The following is a 16,781-nucleotide window of genomic DNA, read 5'->3' as shown; positions in this document are numbered from 1 at the left end:
GACTTTCCAGCATGACAAAGACCCTAAGCACAAGGCCAAGTTGACTCTCCAGTGGTTACAGCAGAAAAAGGTGAAGGTTCTGGAGTGGCCATCACAGTCTCCTGACCTTAATATATCATTGAGCCACTCTGGGGAGATTTTAAACGTGTGGTTCATGCAAGACGACCAAAGATTGCATGACCTGGAGGCACTTTTCCAAGTCGAATAGGCAGCTATACCACCTATGAGAATTCGGGGCCCCATAGACAAATATTACAAAAGACTGTAATTGATGCTTAAGGGGGCAATACACAGTATTAAGAACTAAGGGTATGCAGACTGAACAGGGGTCAGTACTTTTTGTTCATTGTTGCCATGTTTTGTTTTATGATTGTGCCATTCTGTTATGACCTACAGTTGAATGTGAATCCCATAAGAAATAAAAGACATGTTTTGCCTGCTCACTCACATTTTCTTTCCAAATGGTACATATCTTATCAATTCTCCAAGGGTATGCAAACTTAAAGACACAACTGTATATTAATCAAATGGTTAAGTGATGATCAATAAAGAACAATCAGTGAAATCATAGTAAAAGATTTTTTAACAATAGAGAAGAAAATCCTATCAAGAAAACATATAGATCACAACCCCATGTACAGTAGAAGAGGAGGGGTTTATCCGATTCTCGTCTTTTCACTTGACGAGAAAGTAAGTCGTTGTCACCTATATTGATAGTTATTATATCAATGTCATTCACAAATGAAAGAAAATATGTTTTCGTGGCATGAAATTAAATAGCTTTGGCAGTTTTAAGTTAATCTTCAGTCTCGTTAGCAATTGCTCAATTCATATGAAGTAGTAAGTTAGATACTAGTAAGCCCGTAACTGGCTATTAAAATGGCCAGTGGCAAAAGCCATACAGTTCATAGATGCTATTTGTGGTGGAAGTAAAAGTTAATACGAAACGTTAGTCAGTTTAACATAATGCTTAATGGTGTCTATCAAAATATTCGAACTTGGCGTGATGTTAAAGCACAAAATGATCTAATGTCGAGACACAATTTTATGATCAGGTAGTATGTCCCAATCGGTCCCTACAGTAATCTCTTTCTAATTTAACAAGTTGAATGCAGTGTATCAACCCTGTAGGGAACTAGTTTAGAGAACTGTGGAACTTATTGTTTTAAGAGTGCAGCTATTCAGTAACTTAGTGGTGTAGTGGTTAAAGACAAAGCCTGTCACACAGGAGACCCTGTTTTGAATCCAATGAAGGCAACAACATTCATTCCTTTTAATAGCGGGCTGACCGAACTAGGCTTGCTTGGTTAATTTCTTGTTTGTTTTTTTGTATTAAGAGTTGTGAAAAGTTACCCCTGGAAAATAGTACCAAATCGTAAAAAAAGTCTGCGTAAACAGCTTGGGTGAGTTTGAATGAATTCCAGCCACAGACTAATATTTAGGTTATGCGTAGTTCCAGTTTATTAGTAGTGGGGTTCGTTAGTAAGATACAGCACACAATGCAGCAAGCAGGTACAATATCAGCCAGCACAACCCCCCCCCAACCGCTACACATGTCCCCCCCCGCCCCGCCCCGCCCCCCCCCCCAGTAGCCCAATGAGGCTTCTGATATTATTATTGTCATTAGTCATGTATTAATTGGTACTATTGTAAATTATTTATATTTCAACATTTCCCTTTTCTATTTTTATGTGGTTTTTCTCAGTGTTTTATATTTCCAAAAAAGGCTGTGACAAACAGACAAATAAGACACGGTTTCCTTGGAGTCAATTGCATTTTCCAACAAGGAACTGGTGTTGATATCTATTATTTAGATTTCAACTCATGACTTGAAATTGAATTGACCCCAAACCTGAATGACAGACACCATTTAGAATGGGGGCAGAACTGACTTCTCTGCCCCGCCCACTTTACAAAAGACGTGACACATTCAGCTGCAGCTTCTGGCGGTGACGTTAAGATTCTTTAAATCTTGGCTGAGCTTTGCATTTTGCCATTAAATGCTGCATCATTCACCCAGCAGTCTTCGGTTGGCTGTGTTCATCCCTTGTACACTTCAGACATTTTGTATCAATTAACAACATTATTAATAAACTGTTACAGTATTGACATTGCATATCAATGATTGAACGTACAGAAACATTGGGTGAAAGGGTTTACTAGGATCTGAACACAAGCGTCTGGACAACTAGTTAACACAGAGTCAAACCATACAGATTATTATAATGATCAGAGATTTGAGGAAATGAACAGAAGGCTAACTCAGGAAACAGCAGAGAAACTAAAGAATCAGTTTAAAAAAGAATCAAATAAAATGATCAAAGAACGATCAGATGACAATCTTCAGCTTCTATTTACATTCAGAACGATACGAAATAGTCCTCCCCTTATCGTTCTCCTCCTCCTCCTCTCAATAAGATGGATGACCAGAGGGTCTCTCCTGCAGGGGAAGAGAGGAGGCGAGGAAGGAGATGAGGAGGCTGAAGGGAGATGAAGAGGGGCGTAGAGGATGAAGTCTGAGGGTTTGATTCGACTCTTGGGTGTGTGTGTCACAGGCAGTGTGTGTCAGGTGGGTAAACTGCTGATCTGTAAACGACTTCACCACATACACCCATGGAATGTACCAGACTTCTTGTTTGTGTGTGTCTCAGTTTGTGTAGTGGTGTCAGGAATGATAGGTTTCTTTGTGTCTTCATGCAGGCAATCTTGTGGTGTGTGTGTGTGTGTGTGTGTTTGTGTGTGTGTGTGTGTGAGAGAGAGAGAGAGAGAGAGAGAGAGAGAGAGAAAGAGAGAATGTGTGTGTTTTTGTAATATGTTATATCTTGCTGGGCCTGTTGAGTATTCCGGAGAAGGAGGGGCCTATCGGAGGAGGAGGGGGGTCTTGATTGACAGGGGAGGTGGGGCCAGAACTCTCATTTCCTGTGGGGACGGGTCCTCTGCCACTGTATTGACCAATGAAAGAGCCGTCCTCGTTGAACTGGATGTCAACGCTGTCTCCGTATTCGGCGAGGGAGTCGTCACTCCCGAGTTTACTCTCCACACACAGAGAGGGCTGACTGCCAGAGCGCTTCTCCTCACCATCACTATGGAGACGGACAGACAGACAGCTGGTAATGAAGGAGCTCTTCTGAGTAGTCATGTAAGAGTTTGAAACACAAAGGTGGAGGGCATAGCAGCATTCACTTCTCATCCATGAGAATGGAAGTTGTGATGGGGGCCATTACATTAAGTCCATTACATTAAGTCCATTACATTAAGTCCATTACATTAAGTCCATTACATTAAGTCCACTACATTATGTCCATTACATTAAGTCCATTACATGAGGCCACAGTTCTTGGAACTTATGCCGCATAGGGAAAATACTGACAAACACTATTTTAAAAGAGACAGATAGAGACAGAAAAGGACATCTGAGAAGGTAAGAGAGAGAGAAAATATCTGAAAAGCAATACTCCTTCATCCTCAAGACCAACTGGGGTCCTGCCCTCTTACTCTCTCTTCCAATGGATATTGTGAAGGAGACAGGATGCGAGGAGAATGACATTGACAGACTTCCATAGAGAAACTAAAATTGATTTGCTTCTTTGCCTCACATTAAATTGTCCTCTTAGCACATTTAGAACTGCCACTGTCCTTGCATTTTTACAGTTTTTCCGTACTCATGTCTACCTCGGGGACCTCATTGCTGCCATCTCTGCATCCCGGTTGCACATGTTAACTTACTCCTTCAATTTGCCTCAATTGCACATTTAGTATTGCCATTTGTACTGCATTTGCCTTCATTGCACATCTATACATTCCACTGGTTACATACATATACTTAATACTTGTAAATTCCAGCTCTCTTCTATTTGCACTTTGTGATAGAAATCTAAATCAGAACCCTTTAAGGTAGAGATCAAAATACTCTAACACAAATGCAGTTTATTAATATTTACAAACAGAGACAGAAAGACTAACTTAAGATCAGTGACAATCTGTCTGCCATACAGTTCAGAAACACTTCCTTTGATATGAGCAATAATGTGGGATATGTTGTGGAAATTTCTTTACTCAGTGAGAATACATTGTATAAAGGATAGAGTCCCACTGTTAAGATAGGTACAGGAATGTGTGGGACCTGGTATTTGCATAGGGGACATCTATTGTCTGTCCAGATGCAGATCAATGGGTTTTAGGACAGGATAGGAGAAGATACAGCAAGGGGGCAGTAAGGCCAGTTGGCCCCTTTGGGTAAACATTATTGCAGGAAGGATAAGGTGGGGGAAGATAGCATTTGACGTGTGTGATAGAACAAAGGGAAAGGTGTTTGATTGACATGAAACAGATGGCAGCATCTTACCACACCCCTTCTTCCTATGTAATAAATACTGTCGAAATGATGTTTTTATTTAGAAACTATCCACCGTTACTTTGTAACCTGTATACTTTCTCCTTGCAAGCAAGATTAAAACCGTTTATTGCGCAATTGATTTTTCCTGTCTTACCTACCATTTTCATAGAACTTTGGAATTTTAGAAATTGCCATCACAATTTGGGGGCACGTCCGGGATCCTAATCCTGATCGGTTTCGAGTCCTTTCCTAACAGGTTAACCGTGCACGGCCAGAGAAAGCTCTGGAATTCTAGTATCGTCCAGAAAAGGCTTATCCTTTGACGGGCTGAGAAAGAGTGCCTGACGGGAGCTGTGACTCGTGCTTGATCAGTACAGGTTTCCTGCGGAAATTGAATTTGGAGGCAAGAACGCAATTCGGTCTAAAAACTTAAAGCTGGACTTTATAGTTTAAAATCTGCAGTAAAAGGTTGGACCTTTTAAAATCTCATTTGTGGGCTGACGAGCTTGACTTCGCTTTCTGGTTGTGTTGAGTATAAATTAGATTTACTGGGTAAATCTGAAACATGGGGACGTGCGACAGTAAATCTTTGCCGGTCTCTCGTGTTTACGCTGGACCGGCAAAAATTATCACTGACGTATATGGTGTTTGGACATGTGAACAATGTTTCTTGGAGTGTTATTAGGTTTTCCGGCGACTGGCGTTTTCATTCGGTGATGGATGCGCGGCCTGTCGGGCTGATTGGAGGTAGATGGCCGTGGTAACGTATGAAAAGTTGTTTGGAAAGCGTAGGCTACGGTGTGTAGACAGTGTGGAGTATATTGATCTGTGTTGTAGTTTTTTTGCTCAGGTTAGATGGCTCGTTCTCCTCTGATCGCCCGTCACCCCACCCCGCGGAGTTCAGCTGGACCGATAGGTGGGTCTCTTTGGAGGCCCGATCGGGACACTGCATCGTTGGAGTCATAACGTGGCCAAGCTCTGTGGACCTTTTCGTTGTGAACGTGGAAATGCTGTGGGCCGCTGGAGGCCGTTTTCTGCTCCGCTTTGGAAGTGTTGAGCATGTCTACGAGTTTCAAGAAAAGTTCCAAAAGTGGGGAGTTGTATACACCAGGTGTACACACCCGTAATCTCTTTGGCCTTGCCGCGAGTGATTCAACGGGAACACGCAGGAACGCTGAACCGCCTGAGGGAGGGGTGCGGACGGTCAGACAGGGGACCAGAGGGAGCATCAACCGGTGAGATTGTTCCTTAATACAGTTTTCATATGCTTTAGTAAACAATGTGGTTGATGATTTGATGGCTTTGTGTGAGTATTGCAGTCAGGGCGGCTGTAGTTAGAAACATGTCGTTTTTGTTCCATGTCCTGACACCAATTCCCGTGCAGCAGTTGGACTGCGTGATGGAGTATAGCGTGCTCCTGTATGTGTGTTTGTGAAGTGTGGTGTTTTGGTTAATAGCGACTGTAGTTAGGCCTGACAACCATTCCTATGCTGCTAACCTATTGCGTTGCGATTAGTGCAGTGCCTGTAGAAGGCTCCTGTAAATTGCCGCAATTGTTGGTCAGCTTATGGTTTGGATCAGTATGCTACAGAAGTTGTATATGCATGCGCCACTTGTGTTTGTTCTGAATGTGGTTATGGCCCGAGTCAAGGGCATTTGTCATTGTCTGGTTGTGGTCGGTCTAGTAAATGCATTTGTCCATTTTGGTATTCCCTGTGCACGAGGGATCCGATTGGCTGCATTGAGTATTCCTTGATAGAATATTGGATCTCGTTTACCGAGGTTGGAAGTTTTGTAATAGCAATGTTTCGTCTTGTTTGGTGTGCGTTTGGGCGAACGCTTACATTGCGTTGTTAACATGGTTATTATGCGAGGCCTACTCTTTTGGCCTTTGCCGTTGTGTTGAAATTGAATTTGCCTGATGGCTTGCACACGTGGGAGTGTTAGCCTGCTAACTTAGGAGTTTAAGAAAATAATGGCATAAATATAATTAGAGGGATAGCTTAGAAATTGGTATAATGATGATTCTGTGATTTGGTAAAATATGGTTTCGTAATGAGGGGTTAAAATAGTGTTTTCTCTCTCCTTGTATGGAGTGGGATGCAGACGATAGCAAAAGTTTTTAGTATTAAGGTAACATGCTGTTTTCCATGAAGACTGGATTCAGCAAATATAGTCATAGCCTGCAAAAGAGGGTGAAATGACTACGGCCCGTTTATTCCCCAAATAGCCAAAGCCAGTTTATTCCCCGTTTAAATAAACCCGTAAAATTAGACGTCCTATTTTAAATGCTAAATTGAGTTTGGTTAAATAGTGTTTTCTAACGATAACTGGGATAATACCTGTGTTTTTAAAACCAACGCATGATACTTGTTCATGGAATGTATATTCTGGAATGGTACATTAGTGAACAAATAGGGTATTGATGTAAAGGTGTTTAAGGCTACATTGAGTTTCCTTTGGATTTCTCATTGTACCTTGATTATAGTGACGTCATACATATGTTTTCTGCCTGGATTGCCATTCTTAAGAGTTTCTTAATTTCCACCATAATGTTGAGTTGTTGTATAGATACTGATAAGCACATTTTTACAAACTGTGAAAATATTAGATAGGTTGGACACTAAATCTAGAATCTTCAGTTAACGAACGATGTAGGCTAAATTGAGAGGATGGTCTGGGGACCATAAAGGAACATTTGGCCTTGCTAATGGCTTACCATATATGTGTTGAGCTCAGAGCTTCAGGAAGGGTGGGCAGGTCCACTGGGATGGCTTCCGCCACCCTTAACATTATATCAAGGTAGCATATTACTAAGGGTTAAATTCGAGTGTTCAGCCTGTTCTCACACGTGGTAATTTTACCAACACATGTTCAGTTTTGGGATGATAAAACATTAAGTGAAAGCAGAATAAGTTTTCCTTTTGGTTGCTTTAATGTTTACATTTATGATTTCGAATCAAATTGTAGTATGGGTGGAGACCTTGAGTCATCCAACATTGTTAACTGCTAGAACAAATTCGATGTCTTTGCATGAGATATGCATAGAAGTAGCGATTTTGGGTGACCGCCACTATTTTGAATGACGTAGACTTACATCTAAAATTGAGAAAATTCAGAGTTTAGGAGGTAAATTGAGTCATGATGTTTGTTGGTCTCAAATTAGTTTGGCCATTGCCTGTGTAGATGCACATTTTGATATGTTAATTTGGGAGTTCCTTCACACGAGCAACCGTATGTGTGGTACAGTTTTTTTTAATTTCCTTTAAGGATGTTTTTCTTATTTTCGGTTGTTTTGGTTGGATATTCAGTTTGCGACGTTTACTGGATGTATGTTAGATTCCTCCCAACTATCGATTTTCTTTTTAATTTCGGTCCTGTAATGGTTCTGCTTTCAAGCTTGAAGTCATTTTCTGTCTTGAAAGCAAGGGGGGGATTGTATGAAATGATTATCTATAGTGGAAAAGAGTTGAACTTAGAGTTCAAATGAAAAAGAGTTGAACTTAGAGTTCAAAGCAAATTAAATAGGTACTTAAAGAAGTTACGTGAATAATCTAGTTTGTCAAATTGGGTTTTTGAAATGTATGTTTTATGTGGAATCTAACATGGTTATGGTTGAGTAGAATACATCTTGTCATTTTGAAATGGTTTAGCTAAGCAATAACTAATTTGATGGGTGTGTTACTGTTCAGTTAATTTAATATTTGATTAGAAGTAATCATATTAATCTTATGCATTATGGAACAAGTGGGTAAAAACGTGCAGGGAGCACATTTTGTTATTCCTTACATGTTTACAAAATGTTGCCATGTTTTAATTGATATTGAGAAAATAATTCTGCATGAAGTTATATTTCTGGAAAACCAAGTTGAGAATTCTTACATAGTCTAAATTGCATAAAGAGAGGTACAGACCCACTGTAGCACTCCACTCACTGACAGTTTGAGATGGATTTTAACTTGTTTGGACTCTTTAGAAGAGAAACAGACATTATCACAATTGGGTATTCTAATTCTAATTTAAGTTCTGTCCTAGTAAGCAATCATTGTAAAGTTAATGGTTAACAGAGGTTTCTTTGAGGTGAATGATGAGGAAAAGGTTGTTTTACTATTGTCAATGCCTGGGGTGTTTCAAGATAACAACAGTGTCCCTTAGTGATAAGGTGACAATCCTCCAAGACCAGGGTCTGTTATCCTTAGGTTAGTAAACCACCCCCCACTCCAGGGAGAGCCCTGTGGTGGTAAAGGAGTAAAAAGGGGGGGTCATGATTTATGACAGGATTTCAGAGTGTGTTTGATGTGCTAGGATAATAAGAAGAGACTTGGAGACATTCACACTAAGTTTCATCTTGTAGAGAAATTAGGCTAAATAACAGTTATGTTAGCTGACCTTCAAGATGGTGTGAAATGTTTGATTTGAAATAAGGTATTTGATCCTTTATGTGAAACAATGGTGAATTTGATTGTAGTTCCGATACAACACAGTCAGATGTAAATTATATAGGTGAACTGAGAATTGTTCATGAACTGCTCTTAGAGAGTGGTACTTCAATGCAAGCAAACTATCTTAACTGATGAGTTTTTGGAACAGTAATGAGAAATGTGAAATTGTGTTCTTCTGTTCTTTGTGTTGGTTGTTACACCAACTATAGAAAAGGTTGGAATTGTTATTTTGCTACACTAACAGAACAGAAGCACCAGAGATGTTAATGTTTTAACGATACTGTTATTGATTTCAACTGTTCTAATCTATTTGGAGAAAAGAAGTAGAGAAATATTGGAAATATAGGGTTTGAGTGTTTGGTAGTGTGTGGTCCTAATGTATCAGCGAGATGCAACAAGCTAACGTGATGGACATATGTGATGATGTACTGTGCAGTTGGAACTAATCTTCTCAAGGATAATTCACACATTCAGATACAGAACACTTGAAAGCGATTCGGCAACAGAGGACTTGCTGGAGCCCAGAGAGAGACTGAGCTTGGCTTAAAAGGACAACTGTGGGGTGGCTGAGGTGAGATGGATCTCACAGACACACAGACAAACTGTCCTACAGCTGAGAGAGGAGTCGACTCTGGAGCGCTGCATGTCTAGGTGCTGCACGTCTACAGGATGCTGAGTTCCTGTGAGCTGGACTGACTTGAGTCCTGCTGGTTCTGCAATGTGATGGAGAAGGCAACCTCCGACCGAGAGGATGGAGGCGTAGGAAAGATCTACTGCACAACATCATGCAACGCTGATTGGGTCCATACCAGGTACATCTCATCTGCTGTCCAGGTAGCTGAGAGAGGAACCTGGGGTCGACGACACGCTACACGAGGATTGCAGTGTTTGAAGGTTAGACACAGTGAATTGAAGTCACTGAGGGAAGGTGAATTTTCTGGTGCTAGTAACCAGTCACTTTCTACATGGCCTTTAGCTCTAGAACCTTTAGCTAAAACTGGTCATCTTGGAGTTCACAAGGGAGAACACAGATTCTCCTGGCCTGGCTGATAAAGCAGCTAGAATGGAGACAACAAGAGCTGTGTCTGCATTTGAGCTATGAAGGACAACACCTTGGAATATACATTGGCCTGTCAAAGAAATGGTTCATAACTGACTGTCTGACGTTTGGAAGAGCAGAACATTTGAGATGACTTTGGAAGAACATCCAAATGGAACCATGGAGAGGACATTTCAGTGAATTGAGCAATTGGCATGAGAGAACATTGTAACAGTGATAAATTGAAGGATGCATTCAGTGATAGGTGTTTATGATGATTTTAACATAAAAGTTTTGCTGTACTATGTTATGATTCTGTATGATGACAATGTGTGATCTTGGATTTTGTACGGAAGGTAATCATCTAGAAGAATGTAAAGGAGGATTCAGACATTTCAGATTTGCTAAGTTCTCTAATCACTAAGGATAATAATATTGACTGGGTCATGTTGTTAAAGAGTACTGTTTTGTTGCAGTCTACATCCTAATGAGTGTACTGTTTAAGGTTTGATACCAAGGTTTGACATGGTATCAAGAGGATGGATTGTTGTGGAAATTTCTTTACTCAGTGAGAATACATTGTATAAAGGATAGAGTCCCACTGTTAAGATAGGTACAGGAATGTGTGGGACCTGGTATTTGCATAGGGGACATCTATTGTCTGTCCAGATGCAGATCAATGGGTTTTAGGACAGGATAGGAGAAGATACAGCAAGGGGGCAGTAAGGCCAGTTGGCCCCTTTGGGTAAACATTATTGCAGGAAGGATAAGGTGGGGGAAGATAGCATTTGACGTGTGTGATAGAACAAAGGGAAAGGTGTTTGATTGACATGAAACAGATGGCAGCATCTTACCACACCCCTTCTTCCTATGTAATAAATACTGTCGAAATGATGTTTTTATTTAGAAACTATCCACCGTTACTTTGTAACCTGTATACTTTCTCCTTGCAAGCAAGATTAAAACCGTTTATTGCGCAATTGATTTTTCCTGTCTTACCTACCATTTTCATAGAACTTTGGAATTTTAGAAATTGCCATCACAGATAACATCTCTATAATAACTTCTGGTTAGAAGCTAACTGCATTTCGTTGTACTTTTACTTGTTCAATGACAATAAAGTTAATCTAATCTAATATAAGGGGGTATCGAGATGTGTTGTTTACCTTTATGTTTAAATAAGGGTATTGAGGTCTGTTGTTTACCTTTGTTTATATAAAGGAGTATTGAGGTGCATTGTTAAACCTTTATGTTTTTATAAGGGTATTGAGACTTGTTGTTAAAAAGTTCTTACCTTTCCAAAGATCTGTAATATGAAGTAAAAAGAAAATAGGTTAGGTTTAGAGGTCTGGGTTAAGGGTCAAGAATAGGTAGAAAGAAAGCATAGAGGTCAGGGTTTAGGGGAAACAGTAGATAGAGATGACAAACCTGTACTCTCCAAATGTCTCATCTTTGATTGGCCGCACATCAGAGTCCGCCTGGCCTACCTCCTTATCTTTCACTGGAGGAGAGACACATTTACATTACAGTCCTTAACCCAGACAGACACATCTACATCACAGTCCTTATCCCAGACAGACACATCTACATCACAGTCCTTAACCCAGACAGACACATCTACATCACAGTCCTTAACCCATACAGACACATCTACATTAAAGTCCTTAACCCAGACAGACACATCTACATTACAGTCCTTAACCCAGACAGACACATCTACATCGCAGTCCTTAACCCATACAGACACATCTACATCACAGTCCTTAACCCATACAGACACATCTACATTAAAGTCCTTAACCCAGACAGACACATCTACATTACAGTCCTTAACCCAGACAGACATATCTACATCACAGTCCTTAACCCAGACAGACACATCTACATCACAGTCCTTAACCCATACAGACACATCTACATTAAAGTCCTTAACCCAGACAGACACATCTACATTACAGTCCTTAACCCAGACAGACACATCTACATCACAGTCCTTAACCCATACAGACACATCTACATTAAAGTCCTTATCCCAGACAGACACATCTACATTACAGTCCTTAACCCAGACAGACATATCTACATCACAGTCCTTAACCCAGACAGACACATCTACATCACAGTCCTTAACCCATACAGACACATCTACATTAAAGTCCTTAACCCAGACAGACACATCTACATTACAGTCCTTAACCCAGACAGACATATCTACATCACAGTCCTTAACCCAGACAGACACATCTACATCACAGTCCTTAACCCATACAAACACATCTACATTACAGTCCTTAACCCAGACAGACACATCTACATCACAGTCCTTAACCCATACAGACACATCTACATCACAGTCCTTAACCCATACAGACACATCTACATTAAAGTCCTTAACCCAGACAGACACATCTACATTACAGTCCTTAACCCAGACAGACATATCTACATCACAGTCCTTAACCCAGACAGACACATCTACATCACAGTCCTTAACCCATACAGACACATCTACATTAAAGTCCTTAACCCAGACAGACACATCTACATTACAGTCCTTAACCCAGACAGACACATCTACATTACAGTCCATTAGCAGGCGCTAACCAAGAGCAACTAACAGTATAACCTTGACCTAGTAAACAACTACTAAATAAATACAGGACAATTCCTTGTATGTGAGTGTGTGTGTGTGAGTAAAACTGCCCTCATTAGAAGTTATTGCCGGTCCCCATGTGACAAATGTTGGGTTAGGTTTATAATTCGGTCTGGTGTAGGTTAGGCGTTACGGCCAGGTTCAGTTTAGGCATGAATGTTTAGTGGTTAAAGTCAGGATTATGTTAGAGTTAGGGTTTTGTTAGAGTTAGGATTATGTTAGAGTTAGGGTTTTGTTAGAGTTAGGGTTTTGTTAGAGTCAGGATTATGTTAGAGTTAGGGTTTTGTTAGAGTTAGGGTTTTGTTAGGGTTAGGATTATGTTAGAGTTAGGGTTTTGTTAGAGTCAGGATTTTGTTAGAGATAGGGTTTTGTTAGAGTTAGGGTTTTGTTATTGTTAGGATTATGTTAGAGTTAGGGTTTTGTTAGGGTTAGGATTATGTTAGAGTTAGGGTTTTGTTAGAGTCAGGATTATGTTAGAGTTAGGGTTTTATTAGGGTTAGGATTATGTTAGAGTCAGGGTTTTGTTAGAGTTAGGGTTTTGTTAGGGTTAGGATTATGTTAGAGTCAGGGTTTTGTTAGAGTTAGGGTTTTGTTAGGGTTAGGATTATGTTAGAGTTAGGGTTTTGTTAGGGTTAGGGTTATGTTAGAGTTAGGGTTTTGTTAGGGTTAGGATTATGTTAGAGTCAGGGTTTTGTTAGAGTTAGGGTTTTGTTAGGGTTAGGATTATGTTAGAGTCAGGGTTTTGTTAGAGTTAGGGTTTTGTTAGGGTTAGGATTATGTTAGAGTTAGGGTTTTGTTAGAGTCAGGATTATGTTAGAGTTAGGGTTTTGTTAGGGTTAGGATTATGTTAGAGTTAGGGTTTTGTTAGGGTTAGGATTATGTTAGAGTTAGGGTTTTGTTAGAGTCAGGATTATGTTAGAGTTAGGGTTTTGTTAGGGTTAGGATTATGTTAGAGTTAGGGTTTTGTTAGGGTTAGGGTTTTGTTAGGGTTAGGGTTTTGTTAGGGTTAGGGTATAGGTGTGTTTACCTGCATACTTGCCACCTCGGCTCCTCTTTATAAAACAGAGAATGAGCAGCAGTAACATCAGAAGGACAACAGCACTGATCAGCCCTATGAACCACCCCTGAGTGGCGAAGTCCCCCACTAAATCCGTCCGGTCTGCAGACAGAGAGAAAGACAGATGCGCGGGAGGAAGAGTCAGGGAGGGAAAGAAAGCAAGCGAGTGGGAAGGTGAGGGAGGCAGAAAAACAAGGGACCAATGGGAGTCACTGTATGTACAATGTACAACAACATGCAAAACTTGTCTCTGGTTATTTAAGAAGATGAAAGCAGTTTGGGTCAAACTTTGTGTAAAGTAAATGGAGTAACTGGTGGCAGCTTGTCATTGGACAGGTACTAGGCAATTTGTCAGGATCAAAATACATCTAGAGAATAAAGCACAGGTGAATAGTTCAGGGAAAACTCTTCTGAAAACCTAGGCCCTTGTTTTATCTGTCTGCAGAATTATAATACAAATTACAATACCAAGGACATCCATGGTGCCGTGGTGCTGTCAGTTTTGACAGAGACAACTGACATCCTTATCTTATATGGTGCCGTGGTCCTGTCAGTTTTGACAGAGACAACCGACATCCTTATCTTATATGGTGCAGTGGTGCTGTCAGTTTTGACAGAGACAACCGACATCCTTATCTTATATGGTGCAGTGGTGCTGTCAGTTTTGACAGACACAACCGACATCCTTATCTTATATGGTGCTTTGGCCTGGTGAGAAACGATTCACAGCTTAATGGCTGTCAGAGGGGCTTCACCAAGTAGTAACTAGAACATGAAGGTGAAATGTATTATGTATAATGTCATTAAGATTAAATGTCAAGGCAGCAGAATGGGCTTGACAGAATGGGACTAAAACTATTACAGCATTACATAGAAATATTTGTTTAATGTGTGTATGTATGTGTGTGTGTCTGTGTGTACCTGGTCCGGTGGTCAATATCCTGGTCTCCCATTTGGTTTTGTTGTTGTGAGTGATGAGAAGATGGTACTCTGTTCCCGCCTGAAGTCCCGTCAGCGAATAGAACCCCTGTGTTGAGTTGACCTGTTCTGACTCCTCCCACCGACTGCCACCTACACAAAACAGACACAGAACAAAGTTCCTCACATCCTCGGTTCAGGTCTTCCTTGAACAACCAGGCCATTTACTATTGTTGTGCTCACTGATTATCATCTTATTTTTAATGATGTTCAAAACCTTTTTTGCAAAAACCTGTGCAAGCGGAGTCAGCTTAGAATAGCGAATGTCTCTTACTGACTGATTGACCCTTATTAAATAGCATAGAGGTTAGAGACACAGGCTCTGAAACAACAGGTCCTGCGTTCGACTCCCGTCACTGTCAAAATACATTATGCCTGAGGATTTTTTCACGACAGGCAAAAACTTTGCTGGCTACAACCTTCAGTATCTACGTAATAGGAAGCCTAAAATAAAACAGTTCTGGTGGGTATTAGGATTTGTCCAGGAAAGACAAACACTTCGCTGCCTACACGATTCTCACGTCTTTTCACTTGACAAAAAAGTCAGTTACCTATATTGATAGACACTCAATGTCATTCACAAATGACTAATTAGCTGTTAAAATGGCCAGTGGCAAAAGAGGATTTGTTCAGGATAGTCAAATACAACCTTCAGTAGCTATGTTATGGGAAGACAAAAATGAAACTCCATCCATCCATCCATCTTCTTCCGCTTATCCGGGGCCGGGTCGCGGGGGCAGCAGTCTAAGCAGGGATGCCCAGACTTCCCTCTCCCCAGACACTTCCTCTAGCTCTTCCGGGGGGACACCGAGGCGTTCCCAGGCCAGCCGGGAGACATAGTCCCTCCAGCGTGTCCTAGGTCTTCCCCGGGGTCTCCTCCCGGTGAAACTCTTTCCTGTTATATTGCGACTATTTCTGGTGGATTTTCGAATTATGTTTTAGAATATATTCATGATAGACAAACACTTTGCTGGCCACACAATTTTCGCATCTTTTCACTTGATGAAAAAGTATAAAAATATTAGTTAATACCATAAACGTAATCAAATCGTTATTTTTTTCATTTGATAATTGGAAAATATGTCAATGAATGTCAATTAAATGTCATAAGATTAAGAGAATAGGACAAGATTATCAACAGGGAATTGTGTTAGCGCTATTTTCTTCTTTTGGAAGGAAGTGTGTCTCATTACAGACAGTGAGTTTGTTCATTATCTAGTTAGCACTGTTATGAATCGAAAACTAAGGAAACTCCAGTCATCATCTCATGTCACCTCAAACAGAACCATATGTCACCTTATTCAGAACCATATGACACCTTATTCAGAACCATATGACACCTCACTCAGAACCATATGACACCTTATTCAGAACCATATGACACCTCACTCAGAACCATATGACACCTCACTCAGAACCATATGACACCTCACTCAGAACCCTATGACACCTCACTCAGAATCATATGACACCTCACTCAGAATCATATGACACCTCACTCAGAACCATATGACACCTCACTCAGAACCATATGACACCTCACTCAGAATCATATGACACCTCACTCAGAACCATATGACTCATGACATCCTTTATTCCTCACTGACGTCACACAGTGTAAACATTTTTATTCCTTCTCAAGTGTCTTTAAGAGTCAGCCCAATATGTAGCGGCAGACCTAACGGTGCAATTAAAGGGTAATTGAATTGCCATTGTCTTGTAATACCCAGACAGATTGTGAAACTGTTTACAGTAGTCCTGAATTTATTCACAATCCACGTGACTTATTACAAATCTTATAGGGCTGTTAAGTGAGGTTTCCCACACAACCAGGTTGATATAGATACAATGTATATAGAAGCTAGTCTAACCAGGTTGATATAGATAGAGCGTATATAGAAGCTAGTCTAACCAGGTTGATATAGATACAATGTGTATAGAAGCTAGTCTCACCAGGTTGATATAGATACAATGTGTATAGAAGCTAGTCTCACCAAGTTGATATAGATACAATGTGTATAGAAGCTAGTCTCACCAGGTTGATATAGATACAATGTGTATAGAAGCTAGTCTAACCAGGTTGATATAGATACAATGTGTATAGAAGCTAGTCTCACCAAGTTGATATAGATACAATGTATATAGAAGCTAGTCTCACCAGTCTTGGGGAGGTATCTGATGTGGAAGCCATGGTTCCTGTGTCGTTTTTCAGGTACCCAGCTGAGGTTGACCGACGTCTCACCCGGCACCGTACTGATGTCGCTGGGAGGGACTGT

General features: G+C 40.5%; 1 protein-coding gene across 4 annotated transcripts in view; it reads right to left on the bottom strand.

Annotated features, from left to right (window-relative positions):
- Nucleotides 1-1,584: 1,584 nt before the first annotated feature.
- The window catches only part of LOC105013516 (neural cell adhesion molecule L1.1), a 69,886-nt gene continuing 54,689 nt past the window's right edge, over nucleotides 1,585-16,781 (bottom strand). For 3 of the 4 annotated variants that reach the window (XM_034296018.1, XM_034296020.1, XM_034296021.1), the window contains 6 exons: nucleotides 16,664-16,777; nucleotides 14,449-14,598; nucleotides 13,498-13,629; nucleotides 11,246-11,318; nucleotides 11,112-11,123; nucleotides 1,585-3,083 (listed from right to left, as the gene is read on the bottom strand). In XM_034296018.1, coding sequence (XP_034151909.1) covers nucleotides 2,816-3,083; nucleotides 11,112-11,123; nucleotides 11,246-11,318; nucleotides 13,498-13,629; nucleotides 14,449-14,598; nucleotides 16,664-16,777 — 749 coding nt within the window. In that variant the 3' untranslated portion in view covers nucleotides 1,585-2,815. The remainder of the gene's footprint in view (nucleotides 3,084-11,111; nucleotides 11,124-11,245; nucleotides 11,319-13,497; nucleotides 13,630-14,448; nucleotides 14,599-16,663; nucleotides 16,778-16,781) is intronic. The other variant, XM_034296019.1, reaches the window with a different exon arrangement.

This window comes from Esox lucius, chromosome 12 (genome assembly GCF_011004845.1).
Source record: "Esox lucius isolate fEsoLuc1 chromosome 12, fEsoLuc1.pri, whole genome shotgun sequence".
In the NCBI taxonomy this organism is placed as follows: domain Eukaryota; kingdom Metazoa; phylum Chordata; class Actinopteri; order Esociformes; family Esocidae; genus Esox; species Esox lucius.
This window is presented reverse-complemented; position numbering and strand designations above follow the sequence as displayed.